The sequence below is a fragment of the Sipha flava genome, unplaced genomic scaffold (assembly GCF_003268045.1).
Source record: "Sipha flava isolate LNK unplaced genomic scaffold, YSA_version1 75_pilon_pilon, whole genome shotgun sequence".
In the NCBI taxonomy this organism is placed as follows: domain Eukaryota; kingdom Metazoa; phylum Arthropoda; class Insecta; order Hemiptera; family Aphididae; genus Sipha; species Sipha flava.
The window spans coordinates 1,940,381-1,960,413 of record NW_020273615.1 but is presented as its reverse complement, the minus strand read 5'-3'; the positions used below and the strand labels follow the sequence as shown (position 1 = coordinate 1,960,413).

General features: G+C 28.5%; 2 protein-coding genes and 2 non-coding genes across 5 annotated transcripts; 2 read left to right on the top strand and 2 right to left on the bottom strand.

Annotated features, from left to right (window-relative positions):
• The first annotated feature begins 554 nt into the window (after positions 1-554).
• LOC112692641 (zinc finger protein 287-like) lies at positions 555-5,389 on the top strand. 2 transcript variants are annotated; one of them, XM_025567369.1, is made up of 4 exons: positions 555-970; positions 1,038-1,221; positions 1,369-1,542; positions 4,036-5,389. In XM_025567369.1, exons 2-4 carry the CDS (start codon positions 1,109-1,111, stop codon positions 5,351-5,353), a joined length of 1,605 nt encoding a protein of 534 aa, XP_025423154.1. In that variant the 5' UTR covers positions 555-970; positions 1,038-1,108; the 3' UTR covers positions 5,354-5,389. The 2 variants fall into 2 exon arrangements, with proteins under 2 accessions (XP_025423154.1, XP_025423153.1); XM_025567368.1 differs by having other exon boundaries at positions 555-1,017; positions 1,082-1,221.
• A 2,080-nt stretch (positions 5,390-7,469) lies between these two features.
• On the bottom strand, positions 7,470-7,542 carry Trnar-ccu. Its single transcript has one exon. It is a non-coding gene; the product is annotated as a tRNA-Arg (tRNA).
• A 2,680-nt stretch (positions 7,543-10,222) lies between these two features.
• On the bottom strand, positions 10,223-12,558 carry LOC112692645 (ubiquitin-60S ribosomal protein L40). Its single transcript, XM_025567377.1, has 3 exons — positions 12,445-12,558; positions 11,901-12,101; positions 10,223-10,535 (listed from the first exon to the last, which is right to left on the bottom strand). The coding sequence occupies exons 2-3, from the start codon at positions 12,088-12,090 to the stop codon at positions 10,339-10,341; spliced, it is 387 nt and encodes a 128-aa protein (XP_025423162.1). The 5' UTR covers positions 12,091-12,101; positions 12,445-12,558; the 3' UTR covers positions 10,223-10,338.
• A 4,516-nt stretch (positions 12,559-17,074) lies between these two features.
• On the top strand, positions 17,075-17,147 carry Trnar-ccu. Its single transcript has one exon. It is a non-coding gene; the product is annotated as a tRNA-Arg (tRNA).
• The last annotated feature ends 2,886 nt before the right edge of the window (positions 17,148-20,033 follow it).

The following is a 20,033-nucleotide window of genomic DNA, read 5'->3' as shown; positions in this document are numbered from 1 at the left end:
ATATAAATAAAATAATACAGTTACGAAATATCCCGTGTTGGAGGTCATTTCTGCTTGAACTTACCCGCATTCTTGTTTAGTAGAATTTCAAAAAAATTGAACTGCATTCCGGGAATTTCCATTCATTTACCACTGGCACTAACCGATTTCGAAGTGGACGAGTCTGCCAAAACTAAAGAATATCAAAAATTACGAACAATAAACCTAACATCCTGTAACAGTACCTTGCACTCATCGGTAACAACTTACCATGGTAAAAGCATTGATATTTTTTTAATTTTTTTATTTTTTTTTATTTGCCTTTGTTCGCACATTAAAGCAAAAAAAAAACATTGCTGGGATTATTAATAAGATTTCTGCATCAGCCGGGAATAGCACGGATATAGATATTAATATTAGTATCTATGTCCATGGATAAAAGGAAGGAGGATAACCTCGTTGATAAACGTTTTTCAGCATGTGAGACAATCACTAATACCATTTTTCAGAGATCTTAGCGATGTAAAGCTCGACGAAAATTCGTTGCCGAACTTTATTCGTCGTACCCGTCTAACCCGAGAACGGATGATTTGAGAATTTCGATTCTCGACTGGTACCGGTTAAGACAAACTTCCAAACGCGATGTATGATGTTTACCCAAGTGCCAGCTGCTGGCAACCAATGATTTTCAAATAGTTTTACGACCGTTTAGACTTCCAGCGTCTTTGGAATTTTTCGTTATCACCACCAACGGTAGTCATCGCCGCGACGGACAATGATGGCAACAGGCAGTAGGATTGGCAATCGATCATAACTAATAGCGTGATATTATTTCATTAAATTTAAACCACATCTCGCCTACGTATTGAAGAATATCGCTATCCTGTTACAGCCGTTTTCACTTGATTTTTTTACGGGCGTTCCGTCGTTTGCAGTTTTCGTGAAACTCTCTATAGCTCCAAGTCGTCGAATGCTGGGAACAGATCGCTTGGCAAGTCTCGACACTACACAATAATCTTTGCTGTTCGACTATAATTGGTATAATTTTCACATTTCAGATTCAACATTATATAATCTCTTGTTCGCATGATTACGTTTTTAGTGTTCAACTACATATCAATCCACTAAAATGTCTGAGACTCCCAAGGTGAATGCGTACAAATTGCCTTTGGGTCCTGAATACTTGCCATTTATTAAACTTACACGACTAACAGAAGAGGAAATCATGCTCCATATCTCTAAGTTAGTATGAACTAGATTGTATATTATTAGTTGTAACATGACAATGAAAATATATTATTCATATGTATATATTCATGTATATTACTATATACTATTATTACATGTCCACTTAGATAATTTTTTATTAATTACAAATTATTTGTTTAGGAATCGAAAAAAAAACTGTTTGTCTAATTCACTGAATAAAACCATTAAAATAAAACAAGAATATCCAGAAGTTTCAACCATAAATGTGCAATTCGAAAATCAAAATTTTCAATTCGTTAAAATAAAACAAGAAAATCAAGATGATCGACTAAATGACATTACCGAACACTATGAGTATGTAAATGTTAAAATATTTTTTATCTTAAATATTTGCACAAGCCACAAAGTATGTTGGAAAATAATATTTTAATAAAGCTTCCTAGTTTATTTATTACCACAAGTATTGAAATAATAGCATATTGTATACTTCACATACCTATTTATATATCTTTCTTTGATTTTATGAAAACAAAAAATAAAATCTTAGCCATCTATTAGTGATTATTTTGATTAAAAACATATTAACAATTGATTAAGTATTATTTTTTACTTTAGTACTTACTATTTTTGATATATAACAAGGTAAACTACTAATGCATAGCTTAAATCATAGACTTATTGGATATGAATTTATGAATTTCTAAAGAAAAAATAAAGAAATTCTATAAACTTGATAAACGATGCCCAATGAGATTTTTTAATAACTAGGTATGCTCAATCAAATATTAAAATGTTATGTAAATAAATTTTGCCCATTTTTATTATTTTCTACTATTATTATAATTGTTCAAACATATGATACGTATATGAAATAAAAATATATGTATATGTCACTGGTAATATGGATAATTCAGGTATTTTGCAAAATGTCTAGGCATTATGTAAATTGCCAATTTTTTTTAGGCAAAATACAAAACATTTTATTATATGTTATACTTCATTAAGATTCTTATAATTATTATACATTATCACTCATATTACAAACAAAATTTAATTTTTATCTGTTATTATATTATTACTATTATATAAATATTTTACTTAAACTACTATTTACTTATTATAACATGTTTTAGAAAAGTGACATTTTAAAGTGCACAAAATATTATTTTTAAGGCACTTTTTATTTTGACACTTGGACTTACAAATACATTTTAAAAATCCTTGGCCAATTCTTGTGGATTCAATTTTTATCAACTCATACTGTTCATCAGATAGAAAACTAGTATTAGTGGCCAAGTTTTTTAAATAATGTTGTAGTTTGTTATAAAAATTTGACTTCTTATAAATCGTATGCGCATAGTTACAACACGAAAACGAGACATAAAAATGTCGAGAAAAATTTAGATACCTATAGTAATAATAATTAATCGTTATAGTATTAAAAAATGCCAAAATTTGATATTTTTATATATAGTATACTACAAATTCAAACAAAAATAATACTACAAATATACTTATAAATATATGAATGATGATACTATGATATGTTTATCAGGAAAAGACTAAAATCGTCATAATAACCAGTAAAATTAAAATAATGAGTATTGTTATTTTATCACAAGTGTATAATAAAATAGTTTTTAATCTATTTATTTTTAGAAAATAGAAAAATTAATATTAAATGGTGGGTTATTATAAGGAGAAGTAATCTGGGCACTAATCAGTAACCAACCTTTACATAAAGGTATGACTTCTTGGATTCAGCAAGTCAATTTATTTTGTTCATCATGTTGTCTTATCTTTAGTAAAATTAGACTAGATTAGTAATATTTTTAATTTCAACTAAAGAAATTGGTAGGTAAATAGTTTTGGTCAAAATGTGGCACAAGAATAAACTTTCATTGTATAATAATTATAATATATTAATTACATATAATAATTATTTATAATCAATTAATATCAGTTTATTTAAAGCAAAGAAAATATATTTTGGTATACATAAAAAGTATACTCTTGTTGTAGTCATAAAGATACACATATCAAGCATTTTATTGAATGTCTATTATAAGCCAGATAAACAATAAAAAATGGTACATTATACTTGAAACTATATTTTCTAATTAATTAACTATGGATATTTTATTTAAATGAAATTGTCAATTGAATGTGTTTAGTAGAGTTAAAGCCTTTAAGGGTCTCATTATGAGACCTTAATTCACGCGTCATGTGTCACACATCAAATAGAAAATTAAAAATATAACCTTATTTGATTTCTGTACAGATAATATTGTATTAAAACTTCAATTAATTATACAGAATGACTAATTTTATCATTATAAAAATGAATATATATATATATTGAATAAATGTGTATTTCACGTGATACATGTATTAATAGCCCTCCTCCATACAACAAAAAATGTCCATTTACTTTTTAAAGATAAAAACCTTAAGGTTTTTTGTTTATATATTTTTGAATTACAATTATATTATGGTTCAAATATTTTAAAAATATTCCTTTTTCATTGTAAACTTAGCTTATAGTAGGCATTTATTGAAATTGTGTAAAATAAAATTATATAAGAATTTATGTATTTGATTATTTATCTAGTCATTTAGTAAAATAGACTTTTTTAATTATATACCTACAACTGGATATAATACCTTTACAAATAGGTTATTTATGTTAACATTTAACCAATATAATAAATTTATAAATGAATCATCAAAACTTATATTTAGTTAAAATTAATAAGATAATTCAAGAAAGCTTTTATAATTAAAACTTAGTATACTATGAAACTTCATAGTTTCTGGATTAATAATAAACTTTATTTTATTTTATAGAAGAATGGCAGTAGAAAATGATACAAGATTAAGAACCAAACCAGGAGGTGTTAAGATTATTAAATTTGAAGATACAGAGCTAAGAGAAATAAAAGCAGAACTAGATGATACACCAGATAAATATGATAAAAATATGACTGATAATACTACATTTTCAAATTACAATGAAATGAATCATAGAGAATTGTATTGTGATATTTGTGCAACAACTTATAATACTAATGAAAAATATTTAATGCATAATTACTATAAACATAAAAATCGTAAAGCTTATGACTGTGAACTTTGCAAAGAACAATTTAGTCTTAGCATTCATTTGAATCTACATATGACACAACATGTACGTGAGATACTCTTAAAACCTTCATCGTCTAATCTTCCTACAGAAACACAATCATCATCTAATAGTAATTTAGTAATGAGCTTAAGAAAAAAAAATAACAAATTAGCTAAATCAACAAAAAGTTATTGTGAAACCAATACATCAGTTATTTTTACAAATAAACCAAATTTGGATCCATTTAAATGTACTGAATGTTCCTATTCAACTGTTGATCAAAGCCAATTTATAAATCATTTTTCAATTTGTTCTGGTGAAACCAATACTGATGCTGAGTCTAAATGTTGTCACCTATGCTTTAAACCTTTTCGTAATCAATCTGCATTAAATGGTCATATGAAATATCATAGTGTGAGAGGTGAAATAACCTCAAGGAAAAAGAAAACTATGAACGTTAGTAATCATAAAACTAATGGTAGTGTCTTGATAGCACAGAGAGTTATCCGTGTAAAGAATCCAATTATATTCTTTACATGTAAATACTGCAGTAAAAAATTTATGACAAAACACAAATTACATATTCATATCTTGCAACATAAAAAACAAATGGTATGTAAAGTATGTAATCAAACATTTTTATTTAAAAAAAGTTTTGACAAACATTTACTATCACATAAAACTGGAACATTGACCGATGGCAAAAAATCCAAGTATGTTTCAAGCACTACTAAGAACAAAACACAAAACCCTGTTGAACAATTGTCATGTGCGATTTGTAAGAATAGTTTCAGTAGTAAGAAATCTCTTTTATATCATAATACAATGATGCATTCGGATTCACAAATGTCTTATTCAAATTCTAAGAGTCCGTTAAGACAGTGCAACTGGTGCAATAGAATTATAACTAAATCTAATTTACTTCGTCATATTAGGAATTTTCATCCTAAAGCCAAACCAATTAAATGTCAAATTTGTCCAATGAAATTTAAAGATGTATTTTCGATGAGATTTCATTTTTCCGAAAATCATGGAAAATAAATAGAACTTCAAATTTTATTTATTTATCATGTATAAATTATTATAAATTATTTGTATTATATATTTTTAAATTAATTAGTTTTAAGAAAATGTTTTAACAAATTGACTCTTCTACTGTAGTGTAATATTTAAAAATTATAATTGATTAGCTAAACCAAAAATGTTTACAAAATGAAATTTATTCTATATTTCATTTGTATTTTGATAAAAATATTGGATGGATCTCGATTCTACTTTATATACTGTAACAAAATAATTTTTTATTTTTTTCTATCATGAACCTTGTATTCTATATTATTAAATATAATTAATGCTATTTTATAATAATGTAATTATTCAAAAAATAAGAAAAATATTTACTTTACAAACAACTATAGTATTATCCATTAATTGTAATAATGATAGTCAGTAGTATTTACCAAGTATGTAGGTATGTATAACCCATAATAAAGGTCACACAGTGTTTGGCTAGGGTTTTGTTGGGATTTTCTAAGAACTCTAAGAAGATCTAAGATGTGTATAAAAATACTCAATTTTTTAATAAAAATTATAACTATTTGTTTTAGATTAAATATTTGTTTATTTATTTAGTTCACATAGCACAAAACAAAAAAGCACATAATAAAAAAATATATTTTTTAATTTATTACACAGTACTTGAATATGGCCATACTTTTCAGAAGATTTGAATAATTGCCTTTTTTAAACAGTTCTTTGTTCCTTTTACATATATGCAGAACTCTGCACAAATCATGTAATTAATTTAACACTGTAAAATCGACTCCACAGTCTTGGGAGCCAGCGATTTCGTTCATCAGTCCACTGTGCCGACATTAATGAGAAAAATATTACTCCTACGTTTTAAATTCAGCACACTTTTAATGTATCATTCACAAATCACTTTAAAGTCGTTGTCATTGGACCCAGATGCGTAAATTTAGGAGAGCAGACGAGAAGTAATGTCTCTTTAATTTGGTAAGTGTGAGAAATTGATCGATACTCGTTGGTAAATATCAGACATAACAATAAGCATATATCAATACACTTATTACGTAATATTACATTTATTATGCATATTATATTACATGTATTATACATATTATTTTATATATATATGTATAATACATACGTAATTTATATTATGCAGGAGCAGCAACCAATATTTTTTTTCGTAGATGGATATTGAACACTGATTTTGTTTCCCGTAATTCCAACTAATTAGCGTTTATGATATGATCTAAATTCAGAAACAGTATTTTTCAATCCTGTTATGAAATTAACTGCAGTTAAAGTTATTCTGAACCCGAATATTATATATCGAGATGTTATAATATTTTAGCACAAATCATCTTATCAGAATTGAAAAACCAACACAGTAATATAGATAATAAAGAAAATGGTTAGTAAGACCGTGGTTTAATCCACAGTATAGATTTAATTTAACCAATGAAATAACAGAATATTTTTTTGGTCTCACGCAAAAACGCAGTGGCGTATTTACAGGGGGGGGTCCAGGGGCATTGGACCCCCCCAAAACCTCTCCAAAAAATAAAAAATAAACTAAAATTCTTACATATTTGCTGAATTGGCTATGTTAAACATTCACAGGAAAATTGAAATTACTGTTGATAAAGTGATGGAGGAGTTGGCCAAAAAATCGAAACGACTGGAATTTATTTTATAACAATACTTTATAATATATATTGCTAAATACAATATATAGGTATATATATAATATTACATAAGACTATACGATTATTACATTATATATTTAGTTCAACTTCCTCCAAAAACTGCATAAGGACATAACTATTACAACATAATATTTAGTTTATATTAATTATGTATAAACTTTGGACCCCCCCCCAGAAAAAATTGAAAATACGCCAATACGTATCAGTGCGCACGATTGTGAACTTTTAAATGGTACTTAAATATTATTTTGCGAGCAAGTCGTAGCATCATTATTGTTTGATTACGACGTATATTTAGACAGAACAAGGCTGTTGTTTATAAATGTATTTAAAAATGATGTTCGTGTCGTGAGTACGACTACTATAGATCAAGAAAATATTTTTTACCAAGGAAAAAAATTGCAAAAAATTTTGTTTTACCGTACCCCTGGTGGGACTCGAACCCACAATCCCCGGTTTAGGAGACCGATGCCTTATCCATTAGGCCACAGGGGCTGGTGCATCAACATTATCGAATAAAAGTAATTTAAGCCATGTATAAACGATGTATAATTTTTACAATGCAATATGTCAATGATTAATTTTTATGCATGAATAGGTGTAAACGTATGCCCTCAATATGTAGAGACACTCAAAAAAGCATTTAGTATGACAACGTGGAATAAAAAATAAATACAGATCCAAAAATAATGCCCCTCCACATTCTCCTCTCTAAGATTAAAAAATAGATATATAGTTTTTTCATATAGTTTATGCTGAAAATTTCCATAGTCAGTGTTTTCATAATATTTTACCACACAACTATGGGTTTATTAATCGAAAATAATATAGGTCCACTAATAAAATATTGTAATATTGTACCAGTAGTAAGCAATAATAACCTCACTCTTTCGAGTATAGTTCTTCAACTAATAATGATACGAAATAGAAAACTGTAGTTAGGTACATGTTATATGTGGACACATAATGCAAGGTTTAGGCTATGTCTTGTGTCTATTGCGGAAAATTGTATAGCGAAAATAAATTGTTCGTGAGGTTGGTGACGCATAATTTGTATGCTACAACTTGACAGCCAGGCACTTAACGTTTTTTGTAATAAGACGAAACGGCAAAAAAGGTGCAACACGATAACTGTCGTCGAAAACCGAATAAGAGAATGAAAAAACGTACTTAATAAAATATTCAATATATTACGTGCGTGCGGGACTTCTTTTAAAAACAATTCGTACATCAAAACTGACAGTAGTATTTTTACTGTAATTTTTAAAAATAAAGTAAATTAAAAAAATGAATGCAGACAGTACTTGCCAAGGCGTGAGCTAATCTGTATTTTAGGGGGCGCCTTCAATACTTTTGGACTCTATCTTAACAAAACGTGTAAGCATAATTAACAAATAGTAATGCATAAATAATTGAATAAACATAATTTTAACTTTTTATTTAATATTATTCTATATTATGATAGATTAATCCCAAAGAATGTTTTCTTTGAGTCTCGTATATTTTTCTCAGATAACTTCAATTATTTTTGATTTGTACTTGTGTAGCCAGTTGTAGCTGTTATTTAACCATAATAAGTTTTGGCACGAAAATTTGTAAAATTTAGTTTCATTTTTTTATCAAATATTTTAAGATAAATTAAATTCAATATGAGCAACATAAATTAAAATATGGGCCTCTTACTCTTAAACTTGGATTGAAGGGTCCCATTTAAAAAAATTTCGAGAGGTGCCCGGTTAAAATTAAATATCATAAAATAAGATAAAAATTTAACATTTGTAAATATTTAAAAATAATACCTACTAAACATGTTTTGATAATTGGTTGTCATAGAACATAATACTAAAACAATCTGCTTATAGCAAAAAAAAAAAAAACGTTAAAAAGATGTTTAATTTATATTATACACTATATCTACTCAAGTATGTAGATTAAATTTTTTACAAAGTAAAAGTTAAATTGTTATGCCATATTCAATAATATATTACCTACTCAATGTATTGTTCATATTTAAAATTAAAATTTAATTTCTTTGGTTCATATTAAAATTTAAATTTTTTACATTATCCTAGAATTTACTTATTTTTTATTTATTCCTAGCTCGGTCGCATCAAGTCTATTGATGTATAAATACAGTTATTAATTTTGCAAAATTGTGATAAAATTATAAAATATTAAATAATAGGTTTAAATTAGACAATTATGACTGGATACGAATTTGCCATAAACAGTAACTATTGGTAGATGTTGCTTTCTGTGGTTGTGGTATCTTCCTCTCTTAAATTAGCCAGTTAAATTATAAGGGCCGCTCAAAATTCTGCATTGGACATTGAAATCTGGTTATGGATACTAATAGGCTTTACAATAAGGATTTATCAAATATTATTAATTATTAACCTGAAATGCTAACTGCAGCATTTCACAATTTTCCAATTAAATATACCACTTGGCAAAGTTTTTGCCATTTTGTAAGATGCATACATCTATTGTTTTTGAAAATTCCATAAACTGAAATAGTTAAGTGTGGTAGTGTTGAATTTACCAATATACATTATTGTATACCGCCATAAATCAAATTATGGTAGTTTTGCATTTTTAAATAGTTATTAAACTATAAATATTAATTATAATTATAAAAAATGTAATTATATGGTATTTATGCTGTTATAAATAAAAAATAAACCAAGTATTCGAAAACCAATATCCAAATATTTTACAACTTTGTAATTAAAAGTGAATGTGAAATGTGTTCCTCCATAGGTAAAATAGATATTGAAAAAAATCAATTTAAATTTTATAAATAACCTTTGTCAACTTTCATTACTATTTTTCAAAATTACTTAACTTCAACAAATTCAGCAGAAAGACATAAAAACAATATAGTTTAGAGGTTCATGTTTGTCATGGAACAAAGGTGTTAATTTCCCAATAATCAATACTATTTTGTCAGGCAAATTATTTAAACTTGCCTTTATAAATAGTCAATAGGCTATTTTGATTTTATGGTCAACTTGGAGGTCAACCAAAATTATGATTAATACTAAAAATGTAATTTAAATATATCACAATTAAGTACTTGTGTTAGCACATCATATTAAATTTGTTTGAGATGCGTAAGAGAAATAGGAAAATAATAGAATTTTTATACAGATACAAATTGAAAAAATCAAAGACATAGACAGGGTTTAAATGTTTGTATTTAATTTATTTCTTTTAATAAAATATAACACCTGATGATAAAATGTAAGACCGATAAAGAATGAGTTTTTTCGGAATACATGGAAAATGCGTTTACTTCAACTTCTTCTTGGGACGCAAGTTGTTTGTGTGTCCACACTTCTTCTTACGGCAATTAGTGGCTCTTGGATGAAGACGAGCATAACACTTACGGCATATCATCTTGTCACAGTTGTATTTTTGGGCCAATAAACGGAGGGTAGGCTCAATAACACCACCACGCAGACGCAATACCAAATGCAATGTAGATTCTATACAAAATTAAAATTGTAAGTTAATGATTATAGCAAAATTAACTAAACCAGTATATTATAAATTTAAATATCAAAAAATGTTAACATTTACAGCCCAAATTTTTATTAAATTATAAAATAACAATAATATAATTTTGGCATGGATAAATAGAAAATACCTACTGTAAATACTAATACTGTGTTATATAATATAATACAATTAAAATTATTTTAGGATTATAACTTTATCTCTAACTCCTATCATATTTATACATAAATCACATAAGCAAACTCAATAATTTTAAATTTACAATTTCCACAATAAAAACTAAAGTAAGGTATAAAAGAAAAAGTAAATACATAATACCAATTATATAATTATTAAGTGTTTCGAGTCACTAAATTCATAAAAACATTTACCAAATCAAACATTTTTGAGAATTGTTGAGTATGTAGTTACAGATAATCTACAGAATTTAATAAAAATACATTAAAACCTTGTTAAGACGCTCTCGAAGGGGAAGTTGTAAAACCGCGTATTATGCTGAATGGCGTAATAGGCGATATCCTGCATATTACACTCTTCAAATGTGCTATGCAGTATCCCGCCTGATATACTTTAAAGTTTTTTATACAGGATGCTAAACAATAAATTTAAGGTCATGGTATTACATTTTATTTACTGCATAAAAATAAGATAAAAAAAAATACATAAGTATAGTATAGTGCATACACACTTACAACTTACAGTGTTGTTACATTGAATTATATATTAAATAAACATATTATGTTAGGTTATACATACTATGATAATTTTTTTAGTGCCTGGTAATAGTTTGTTATATCAATGAGTTTGTTCTAAAATTATTTTATAAGAATGTTTCCATCCTATCTACGTATAAAAGCATGTTTTTGGAGTCATCAGTTGCAGGAAGTGCCTGTCTCAATGAAAATAATGATTATGTTGTATACAAATTAAACATATTTATCGATATTAAATAGGTTTTTTTTTATGTATACTAAATAAGTGCCCAGCAGAAAAGAAAGCAGATTATGCCGAATTGCATATTAAGCGTGTTATTTCAATGTTAAAAGACCTACATGTACTAGAGACCGGAAAAAAAAATCCACATATTAAGCGTCTGAACAGGGTTTTACTCTAATAATTATATAGAAAATAGACCAATTATAGGTCTATTATCACCAATTTCAATAATATATCTTATATTATTGTTTACAATAATTATAAATTTTATTAGAACACTGAACATTGGATGGAAATGTAATATTATGTTATTTGCCTACCTATAATCTATTACAGTAAAAAGAATATAAAAATGATTTATATCTTAAAAAATAATATACAGAATATTTAATACATACCCTTCTGGATGTTATAATCCGACAAGGTACGTCCATCTTCGAGTTGCTTGCCAGCGAATATCAAACGTTGTTGATCAGGAGGGATACCTTCTTTGTCTTGAATTTTGGCTTTAACATTTTCGATGGTGTCCGAAGACTCGACCTCAAGGGTGATGGTCTTACCCGTGAGGGTTTTCACGAAAATTTGCATAGTGATGAATTCTATAAAATTAAATTAATAATCATCATAACCTCAAAAATCATAAATTGAAAAACGTGTCTCATTTCGAAATTTTAGTCTTAAGACTAGAAATTATAATTAATCATAAAGTACTAAAAAATAAAAAATTATCACAATTACAAAATAAATCAAATCAAAAAACTTTAAATGAGTTTTATTAATAAAACAGTCGTGTTCGACCAATGTATTTGTAGTAGAATTATGTCGACGCGTAACGCATACACACCACCCAAGAACACCAATCGATAATCAAAGAAATCATTGAAAGTTTTTTAATGATTGATTAAATTAAATTAAGTTGAAATAAAACAAAAAAAGCCTTACCTTTTTAGTCGTGAGCAGTTAGAAAATTCTTCAAAACAGCAATTTCGTTTTAATGACGGCAGTCCAAAGATTCGCCACAGTACATGATGTCTTTTATCAAAATTTACCATGAACACAGAGTGACCAACTTAGTATTTCCGTTTGTCACCAATGCGTAACAACGAAATCCCGCGAAATCCAAATTCTAAGATTTGATTTGGAATTGAGGTGTTCAGCTAGAACTATATAAGCAGCAGTGACGTAGCCAGGAAATTTTTATGGGGGGGGGGAGGCTCAGCAAATTTATATATATTTAATCTTATCACTATCATTTTGACTACTATTTGTATTGATCTCGATATTTTTAAGTCTGGTTGACATTAATTTTTTAGACTCAAGTAAAAAAAATAATTATTTTTTCTAGTCTGCTTATTTGTTAGAGAATTTGCCGTTAATAATAAATAATAATAATAATAATTTAGGAACTAGGAACTAATATATAGGAACATAAATATTAGATATTAAAATATTTTCTGTCCAATCACTTAGGTATACTAAAAATTAAATTTTAAAAATATCTTACCATAATGGAATGTTTAGACATCTTATAATGATATCATATTAAAATAAAACAAGTATAATGGAATACAAATGTCAAATATAAACGAATAAATGAGTACAGTAAGGTCTCGATAATCCGAACGAGATCGGGAAAAGAGGTCGTACGGATTACCGATTTGTTCGGATTATGTATGGCTTAACAAAAACATCGATTTCATTCAAATTTAAATTATGAAATTTATTTTTATCTGCAATCTTAATCATGTAAAAACTCGTAATTCACAATATAAAACAATGTATACAAAAACTTATTATTATAATTTTATATGTGTGTGTGTGTAAGTACAGCTAGTTAATATTGATAGCGATTCGGTACTGCTCGACCTCGTTCGGATTACCGCGTCTTTCGGATTATCGAGACCCTACTGTAGTAAGACAGTGAGACACCACCGGACAATGACCAACTATTTACTAATAATTATTAGTTTTACACAATGAGGTTCTTGTGTTAAATGATCGGGGAACCGTGAATGCAATAGATATACCCAAAATAAACTATGAATACAGACAATGATATCGCTTTTATCTCAGTTATCGGGACCAGACGACCGATTTAAAATTAACCGTTGTAGAAAACCTAAATAATATGTTCCGAAGCAAAAATTATCAAAGTAGTAGTAAAGTATCTAAATATGATCATAATATTATGACTTGTGTGTGTGTATGTGCAACGTGTGTATAATACGTTTATAGTGTTTATACAAACTATTAATATGATTTCCAAGTCAAAATTCTAAAATATAAAAATGTTAAAGAAAAAACCGTGTTTGATGTAAAAATTAATTTACCATCTCAGGTTCATGGGAGGGGGTTCTGACCCCCAAACTCCCCCATGGATACGCCACTGATAAGCAGGGCCGGCGAGAACTACTGGTTCTGAGACCCTAGGGCTGCGAGGATTCTGGTCCCCCTTCTCTTTGTAATTGTTTGACCAAGACACAGTAAGACTACTTATACATTCTTTGGTACAACAAAAACATTGTATACAAGGCCGAAACGACGAGCCCTCTCGTACGTCCGGTCCTGGGGTTCTAGCCCTCCCTGCCCCACCCTTTCATCGGCCCTGTATATAAGTACTAGTTAACTGTGGTATAATTATGTGTACATAATATAATTATTATATTGAGCCAATTTAAATGTAACTACATACCTATTAAGCTTTCAATTTAATTAATTACACATTATCGTACTCATATGAAAAAGGGCCTAGCTTGTTGATATAATATAACAAATATAACAAAATAAATTAGGAATCCAGATGGACACTACTGAAGCGTAACTAACTTAACCTAAATGGTACAAAGAATCATTCGAATTGATCATGCGAGTAATGTGAATTGTTTTATTATATAAGTATATGAAAATGCAAAAAAAACTAGTTGGTTTAAGGACTATATAGGTATACGAATAATTGGGTGTTACTCATAGGCGTGCGCAGATTCCTGTTTCCAGTGTGGCTTTTATTTATTTATTTATTTATTTTTTTTTTTGATCACTCACCCCCTTATAATACCCCGCCTTAAAAAAAATAGATATATAAAACATAAGTAAGTAGAAATAAAATTTATTAGAAAAACTGATGAGGTACAATCTATTTATCAATGAACGCCAGTCCCGGCAATTTTTATTTTTTTGTAATTTGATAAAATTGATAAAAAAAACTTTTGATTTTCCAAAAAAAGTTATTAGCCCTTTTTACCTAATTACCTATTACCTACCAAAAAAAAAGTCTCAGGTGTGGCTATAGTCCTATAAGCCACACCCGTGTACACGCCTATGGTGCTACTGTTTGGTTAACGACAATCGTGGACGTCACATAACAAATCATGAACTATTTTATTATTATTTCACCATTGTGATATATTCCGACATCATGATCAGTATTTATTTTCAAATTATTTATTTCATTTACACAATGTATACAAAGTAGGAACAATAAGTGCAAATGATAAGAACACATTCAAAATTTCAGTTAAGGAATCCTCCTTGACGATACTCCCTAAGAATGTCTCTCAAGGGCAGTGATGTATTGCTAAAATAAACCATGGATATACGCTTTATTTCATGTAGTTAACTATCATATGATAGGAATCTAACTCATTCATGAACTACACATCCTTAATTATGACTGTTTGATAACAAAACTTGATTTTAATTGATAACAAATTTGAATTTTTCATTAAAAAAAGAAAAATAATTGTAATATATCCGATACCGAATCACGTCATACATATAATCACAAGTTTTATTAATTATACTTGTCAAATTTCAAGTTATACGATAGATACGGCCGTATACCCCCGTATACTCTCCAATACACCTCTGCTCAAGGGTGTCCTCAAAAAGAGAATTTGCTATTACCCCTTCATCACCCCAATGTCCTTTTTTTCTTCAAATTGTTGCTATTTAGGTATTATTCATATCAAATTAGGAAAATGCATGTTTGAAGTACCTACACCTCCCTCCTATAAAAGGATTTAGGGAAGCTATTGCTCCTCAGAACTTTACATTATTTACATTTGTAGGTTGATGATATGTTTTCCAAGGCGTGACACGTAGCCGCGACCAACAACAATGATTTGTCATCACAATGTATTTTTTCTGATGTTTTTTTAGTGGGAAGAATGTTGCAGCACTATTTGCTTTTGTTAAATGTACTTTGTAGTATCGACCATATGAACAAAAGTAATTTAGAGCAGTTTGTGCGATTGTTTTCATTTATTGATCAAAGCGTGAGATTTGGTTTGTAACATAGAATGGAGCATTCGTAATTAAATGGAAAATTTTATTTTAGGTTATTTGTATTTTGTTCCTGTTAGATTTTTAAGGAGTCCCCAAATTTGAGTATTGTGTGTCCATATTAGGTTGAAAAAAAGTGTAAATAGATTTAATTTTGTGCAGGATGTAAGTTTTGATTTTAAATGAAAGCGTTGTGTAACCAGTTCAGATTTTTATCATAGTATCTTTCGAGGTATCTATTTAATTGTATTCGAGATTGGTATTATTATGTTGTTTAATGTTATTAATGGGCATATTATGTGTTTGAGTGTAAATGAGATATGACATGATTTATTTTCATTAATTTTAACTTTCTAGTTGTTGTATCTTGACTCAAGTTTATGGAGATGGGATTGAAGATTTTCAAAAGTTGTATGAGAATTTTCGTGGATGGAAAGAATGGCTTTATCGTAGTGGCAGATTAACTTTCTTGGCACCCTGAAGCACGTTCAATATTGACCCCCCTTTTTTCTAAAACTATCCGAAGGTCGTAATTTGAATGGGCTAACATCGAAGAGTGATGAGTAATCGGGTATAGACGTCCCGGGAGTGAGAAGTGGTTCAAAGGTATTATGGTAGAAGAATTATTAATTTACAATTTAAATCAAATATTGTATTACATATAATATTACAAGTTACAATCAACGTTTCAAAATAAGGCTCCCTCTAGAGATTTAAATTATTAAATTTCGTATCTTTAGATATCGAATATGATGAATACTTACCTCATTTGAATGTCATTAATCTTTTTTTTTTTTATATTTTTTTCAGACTAAAAAAATATAACATAAAAAATTTGCCGCCCTAGACTCGAGCCTTACGAGCCTAGTGGTTTGCCACTGCTTTATCGTTGACATATACAGCTACTATAGTGTTGGGGATTTGGTCGGCAAATAATTAAGAGAAGAGGGGTAGTATCGTTCCTTGTGGGACTTCAGCGTTTTTTGTGTATTTAGATGATAAACTTAGTGATTAGGTACTAGTTATAAATGTTGCATGGAAAAAAAAAATCAAAAGAATATTTAAAATTATTATATTTTTGAAAAAAATGTATTCTTGAAATTCTAATTAGGTATCGTTTGTATTTTTTCATGATAAAAAATTAACCAAGATAACACAATCAAAATAACTATCCATTTATGTTTGGTAAAAAAAAATTCTTATTGCTTTTTTAGTTTAAATTGAAAATACAATGGTAAAATTATTATTAAATAATCATCATAGTGTAAGATTTTCGTACCAAGACAAGTTAGCCCCTGTGGCCTAATGGATAAGGCATCGGTCTCCTAAACCGGGGATTGTGGGTTCGAGTCCCACCAGGGGTAATCAAAAATTTTTATTATATTTTTTATTATTTCTTTCAATTATATTTAATTGATGCAATTAAGATAATGATGTGTATTATAAACATTTCTTTTAATTATGGTTATTAATACATTTCACTTATGTTACCTTTAGGTAGAAAATATAATAATTTTTTATGAAGATATTCGCATAATGTAATATGCGCCACTATGTACTCGACACTAAAATGGTATTTGCATATGATTCACCAAATATTTATATGCTCTTAAATTTTAAAGTTACACAAATATTGTCTGTAACCAACACTATGGTATATAATATTCTCTATAAATAAGCTTAATCATTCAGTTTTGTAACAACCCTTTTGTGAAAATTATAGAAAAACCTTTAAAATAAAGTGTATTTTACAAATATTTTATATACAGAAAAAAAATTATAAAAAATAAGTATTACAAAATCTATTGTGACATCAAATACTAACTTTATATTATAATGTTTTTTTTAAGATTTCTTGTAACATAAGCTAGTTTTTTAAATATTTTTTAGAAAAAAACATAAATTATATTGATATTAAGTTTTGAAAAATAAAATATTTATTTTTCATCTTTGTAATCTATCATGCATGATATAATACAACCGTAGTTATAATTGTTCAAACCGTGTGTTAAATTCGTTACCTGTGATTATGCTAGCAGTATATTTTCTTACATACAGATAGATAATTATCATTATTATTATTGAAACTAATAGCAACCTGAAAACAAAAATTTCCATCGTAAATCTCAAAATGTCTGTTTGACGAAAGCAAGCCATACTGGAAACTGTAGTCGTTTAAACGCGAATGGTATATAAGTCGGAATTATTGGGATGCGGGGTATCAAAACGTTTTATCCTTTTCGCCTGGAATGTCATCTTGAATTTTGAAATTTAATTAATTTACATAAGTGTTTTTAGCAGCCAGTATAGCTCGTTCACTCAACCAATCATATAATAAGTAATTTTGAGCAACATTTGGAAACACTTTTTGAATGAGTTCAGCTTTTGATTGCGTTAACTGACAAAAACTCTTAGGAAATGTGATGCAGCCAGTCAGTATATCTTTAGAAAATTTTCCATTACCAATATCAATGAGTTGAAAATTCAGAATATAGCAGTGTTTGTGCGAAATCATCATTTTGGCACGTCTCGAAAAAAATGGTTAAGCTAGTAGATGGTGGCTGGTGAGCTCTTTGTACTGCATTCTGAGCTGTGAAATGCACTCTCTGTCCATTTTCTAAGTGCATGGCTAAGTGAACAACTGTGGGGTGTCTTTCATGAATTAGAAAAAAAAAAATTCACCAAAATGCTTCATTACTACTAACATAGCGGCCCATTTGGTATTGGGTTACTTCATCATTTGAATTCTCTGAACCAAATCGAATCACAGCCATATCATTTCTTTTGGTTACATATTTACATATACTATATATACTTGATAGATTTTACTGAATGGCAAGATTCAATATTGATACAATATTGATATATGCTTTTTGTATTCTCTTGATGAAAAGCATTGTGCATTGGGCAATTGGGCGCGACCATCCCCAATTGACATAATAGCTTGTTTGACATCATTAAGCACATATCCTCAATGGAAATCAATGCCTGATTGTAAATTTCTTCACTTATTGTTAAATTCAGATTCCCTGTTCTATTGCGTATATTAAACAAAATATTGTCACACATATTATCTTTGTATTTTATCCACAAATCAATTAGTTTTGATAGGAAGCATGTACATATGATAATGGGAAACAATATTTGTATTTGATGAGCTTGTGATGAAATTACAGCATCATTGAGAGTTTGATCCTAATGTGCATCGTTTTCTAACAGTTGCAAACGATGACAGACTTCTCTGTAAGATCTACACAATTCACCATCAATTGTTCATAAATGTTGGAATGATGTTGGGCCACGCACATTGACTAATAGCAGCCGTAAATAAAAACACTCATCATTGCTTAGATGAACGGAATAAATTCGACCTATTGCATCGGTTGAATATACACCTGGGTAACCTGGAACTGCGATAATCCGGCGATTATCTATTTCAATATCTTGTTGATTTATTTTGACAATTGTTGATCTTTCATTGTCTGCTAGTGATCGCCGACGGTAAAGAAGATGTATTTGATAACTACCTCATGCAAGCCAGGATCTACTTGTTCATTAGTGATTTCAGCTGATATGACTTCATCAACTTCATTCGGTCTAATTTTTTCAACCAACCAAATCAAAATGTGTCCATGTGGCAATCCACGTTTCTGCCACACTTCAGAAGATATCTAGCAGCGTATCTCATCAAACACACAATTTTTAACAATTAAATCTATTTTATATGTCAATAGTTTTAATTGACTTTTAATTTTTTTTTTTTTTTAATTGACTTTTTTGTTTACTTTATTTAATTACTGCAACCATAACAACCACCTATAAACAAAAATGTCCATCGTAAATCTCGAAATGTCTGTTTACGCATCTCCCGGGGTTGGGCTTATTACTTATTAACTTCTTTTAAACCATTCAGGGCGTCATCCAAACGCGTACAGTTTGGCCGTTCTCGAATTTTAGCGAGACTAATGAACAGCATTTCATTTTTATATATATATACAGATATCATATAAATACAGTACAAACATTGTCAAACATTTACCGTAATCTAGTATTCAATCAATCAGGACATCCAATTATCGGTCATGGCTTGTATTACATTAATTTAATTTATTATTTTTTTATTTTTTGTTCATTTTTGGCGCAAAAAACAAGCGATTTAATCTTGTACACAGGGTACTGTAGTAGTGCTAGACCTTCGCGCTGGAAATTTTATGCAAAAGCTAAAATTTCCCACGTACACAAGAGGAAGG

Coding starts and splice junctions, on each gene's coding strand:
- LOC112692641 (XM_025567369.1), top strand. CDS start 1,109: ATGTCTGAGACTCCCAAGGTGAATGCGTACAAATTGCCTTTGGGTCCT. Junction 1,222..1,368: donor ATCATGCTCCATATCTCTAA/GTTAGTATGAAC, acceptor TTATTTGTTTAG/GAATCGAAAAAAAAACTGTT. Junction 1,543..4,035: donor GACATTACCGAACACTATGA/GTATGTAAATGT, acceptor TTTATTTTATAG/AAGAATGGCAGTAGAAAATG.
- LOC112692645 (XM_025567377.1), bottom strand. CDS start 12,090: ATGCAAATTTTCGTGAAAACCCTCACGGGTAAGACCATCACCCTTGAG. Junction 10,536..11,900: donor GGATTATAACATCCAGAAGG/GTATGTATTAAA, acceptor AATTTTGTATAG/AATCTACATTGCATTTGGTA.